The sequence below is a fragment of the Ptychodera flava genome, assembly GCF_041260155.1.
Source record: "Ptychodera flava strain L36383 chromosome 23 unlocalized genomic scaffold, AS_Pfla_20210202 Scaffold_24__1_contigs__length_23054250_pilon, whole genome shotgun sequence".
NCBI lineage: Eukaryota > Metazoa > Hemichordata > Enteropneusta > Ptychoderidae > Ptychodera > Ptychodera flava.
In genome coordinates this window covers 12369855-12373874 of record NW_027248278.1, presented here as the reverse complement: position 1 = coordinate 12373874, position 4020 = coordinate 12369855, and the positions used below count along the sequence as shown (strand labels likewise).

The window sequence follows — 4020 nt, the reverse complement described above, 5'->3', positions numbered from 1 at the left end:
GTTAGATTGAGATGGCGGTAGGTTTAGGGGAAAAATTATGTTTCCCAAAATCCGACTCTACCTAGCGTAACCCTTAACTTTTTTCTCGTCTGAAGGCCATGCCCTGTGAAATTTGGTGAGAATTTGAAATCACACTTAGTTTCAATTATGCAACGCAAGCAAATATAATCCCTAAAACTTTCGCTCATTAATTCGAGCGTGTTCTCCCTATTGGGCTCGTGGGTAATTCTAAAACGGTCACAGCAAACAGAAAGAATAAATACGCTGTACCTTGGCAACGCCACTTCAACAATAGGCAATTCTAGCGTTGTGGCAAATATATGCTTGTGTATTTAAGGACATTTTTACTTCTTCATATTTTGAAAGCTTTTTTGTTTTCTTCTTGTAGTATGTTGAAATGCTCATAATTTGGGTTGCCAACACTGCCTGTATTTGTAATGCCTCTACGATGGTGGACAGTTTGTAAAATCTATTTGAGTTGATTGGATTTGATTATCGCCAACAGTGCGACTTTGTAGCCACTTACAGACAAATAAATATGAAATGTAATATTTAAAAAAAATCTGACAAAAGACAAAATAAAATGAGGAAACTACATAAAAGAGACATAAAACAGATTAAAATCACATAGACAAGGCTGCAAAGTTTGTTTTCTAAATTTGCAATGAATCGTCAAAGATGCCAATATCGCAAATGTTAAGTGAATTAAATAAGCAGGAAATGCGACCAATGAACCCTCACTTTGTAACGATGAGGTATGTAAATTAGGTCCCTATTTCACGCACTCACACGAGGAACATTGAGATCAAAGAAAGTACAATTAAGACTTCTTCGCAGAAATATGGCCAAATATATCCCTACGAACATGTGAATGAGGAATGTTGTAAAATTACCGAGTAATTCATTGTCCATGCACTGCTGCCCTTATGAAAGCTATGTTTGGCATGTATAAAACGCAGAAGGCGTTTTTGGATTGATTCAGTTCTCATTGCTCGGTGCTTTGAGATAGTGTTGTAGAGTATGCTAAAATTACAAACAAACAATGAAGTGCGGAGCTATGCCAATAAGACTTAATTAAAGTCTTGTTAACATTACTCTGCTGGTGATTGTCGAAAGTAGGGCAGCCAGCGGTAGAAATGAGACAGGGGACCAGACACGCAGATCCTGATTCAGTAGGCTTTGAAGCTACAGAAACCGCCAAGAACGATTGCGAGGTAAAAAATGCTGGGGTTTGTGTATGGGCACCAGGCAACTATGATGTACTTGTCTTTTGATACGATGCAGGTGACTCTCTTTGTGGTGCCGTCCCTGTCGGAATTGAGAGTGGGGCAATACTGGACTCACAGATGGCAGCCAGCAGTACCTATGATCACGATCATATGTCCCACCAGGGAAGACTGAACTACAACGGTCCCGGATCAGATGCTTGGTGTGCCGGGCTGAATGCTCCTCCAGGCAAATGGCTGCAAATCAACTTAGGTCGTGAGAGAACTATCACAAAAGTGGCAACGCAGGTGACAACATTATGATCGCACATATAGAGACTTTCTAGATTTCTAAAATTGATGATTCGAATTGTAATATTATTTCAATGTTTACATTCTTTTCATATCAAGGGTCGAGCTGACGCTAACCAGTGGGTGAAGACGTATAATTTGGCATACAGTGATGGCCAAGACTGGAAATATGTCCTGGACGACGATAAATCTCGGAGGGTACGAGCTGTTTAGGGTTAGGGTTATGCATTATATTACCATGCCCTGCCCTTCGCATTTTGATTGGTCGAGCTGAACCACGTGACTGACCACAAATATATAAATAACGGGCGACGCGCTGACCATTAACGTTTATATATGGGCAAAGGGCGAGAGGAAAGCCAAATATTAGCGGGCGAGGCTTGTCGAGCCCGTTAATTTTGGCTTTCCTCTCCCCCCGCCCATAAAAAACGTTAATGCTCAGCGAGGAGTCTGTTATTTCCATTATATTATCAAGGAACCCAAAAAAATCGTCGAAATTTACGAAAATTCCCCGTGCGAACGACAACGGGGCCCAAGAACTTGTCAGTGAGTTGTGCGCACGCTGCAAAAAGTTTGCAAATCCGGAGATTTTTTGAAAAAAAGTGTCTAAACTTGGCCCACAACCGCTCCATTTTATTTTGTGATCGATTATGATCTTTGTACAAATCACAATTTTCGTTTTAGCTATTAAGTTACTACGTTTACAGTATTATTCATATTCACGGGCATGTAAACAAACCTTTGTGGCAGTTGCGTGGTTCAGCTCGACCAATTAAAATGCGATGGACAGGGCATGGTAATATAATACAAAGTAATGGTTTGTTTACATGCCCGTGAGTATGAATAATAAGATTAACAACTCAAAGTATCGTAACTTTACACCTCAAACGTAAATCATAATCAATCACCAAGTTGAGATACTTTTTTCTGAAAACATCTCCGGATTTGCCAATTTTTTACAGCGCGTGTGACAGTGCGTCGCGTATTGCTCAGTTTCTGGGGCCTAGTTGTCGCTCGCTCCGGAAATTTTTCGCAAATTTTGATGGTTTTCTTGGGTTCGCTGATAATATAATGGATACAGCAGACTACGCTCTGACCATGAATGTTCATTAATATTTATGGGCGCGGGCTCGAGGAAAGCCAGATTAACGGGCTCGGAAAGCCTCACCCGTTAATTTTTGGCTTTCCTCTCGCCCTTGCCCATAAATAAACGTTAATGATCAGCGCGTTGCCTGTTATATAATAAGTCGACCAAGTAAATGTTTTTTGATTTTGCAGTTCTAAAAATTGCATTCAACGTCGGTACTAGTGGTATTAAATTATTCTAAGTTCCACTCGCAATAAGATATGTCCCGTAGAGAGTCCGTCCAATTACAGCCGTCCGAATTGCAAAGGGAGTTTAGAAACACGCCAGAGGTAACAGAAAAGTTAAAACAAAAAAAAGACGATTCTTCGTTTCTTACCTGATGGAGGCATCTTGTATTTTGTCTAATTTTGGAAGTGAAATGTGGATCATTTGTAGGCTTGAGAAAAGTCCAACCGCCAATTTTTTTCTGTGTAAACTTCTCTGTTTTGCAATGAATTCCTAGTAACCTTATGCATCCTTAGTAACAATCATGAAAGAAGCCAAACATCACTTTTGTCTCTGATATCGTTATTTTGCTCACATTTCAGGTCTTTGAAGGAAACAGAAACAGGAACACTATCGTCTATCACGACCTAGTGAACGAAGCCTTCACCGCTCAGTATGTCCGGTTTTACCCCTTGACCTGGCAAGGCTACATGTCAATGAGAGTAGAACTCTACGCTTGCACATAAACAGTAGTGCCAATTTGACGATTTAAAAGGCGCTTATCACGGCGCAGTTGATTTTCGAGTCAGAGTTTAATAATATAATGCTAAGCAGAAGTACAGAGACTCATATCCGCCTTCATCGCATTGCCTATTTTACTTTCCACGACCGTCACAATAAATTACGCTGAGATTTAACATTGTGATTTAAGGTGACGCCGCGCTAAACCTATACACTTCCTTTCGAACTTTCCCATCAGAGGTTAGCATAAACGCCCCTATAATGTATTTTCAAAAAGCAGAGAATCTAAATTTCTTATGATTCAAATAATTTACTCAAACGATAGGGTAAGACCTCAACTTTGCTACTATCGATAAAAATTATTTTTAGTCAAAAACCGTGAAAATTTATCGAATTTGAAAATCATTTGAAACAGGAGTTTATGTAGAAAATTAAAAACCGAATGTTGCCATACATTATCTACTCTCATTCTTAAATGGTAGGAATTTAAAAATTGACATTCAAAAAAGCGATTAAAATCATCATAAGAAAATTGGACTCGACTCTTGCTCCAAGTGTAACAATGTTACATAGCCACAAAATTGGTAGTCTGTTATATTAGTATTCAAAGAATGCAATATGAAGAATTCCAAATTTGACCATGCCCAGAGTGGCTTTAAATTCATTTGAAATGTTGAAAATATGAGAATA

The 4020-nt window shown here is 39.1% G+C and overlaps 1 protein-coding gene across 1 annotated transcript; it reads left to right on the top strand.

Annotated features, from left to right (window-relative positions):
• The first annotated feature begins 448 nt into the window (after positions 1 to 448).
• On the top strand, positions 449 to 3335 carry LOC139124431 (lactadherin-like). Its single transcript, XM_070690563.1, has 4 exons — positions 449 to 458; positions 1285 to 1514; positions 1617 to 1715; positions 3192 to 3335. The coding sequence occupies exons 1-4, from the start codon at positions 449 to 451 to the stop codon at positions 3333 to 3335; spliced, it is 483 nt and encodes a 160-aa protein (XP_070546664.1).
• Positions 3336 to 4020: the final 685 nt, after the last annotated feature.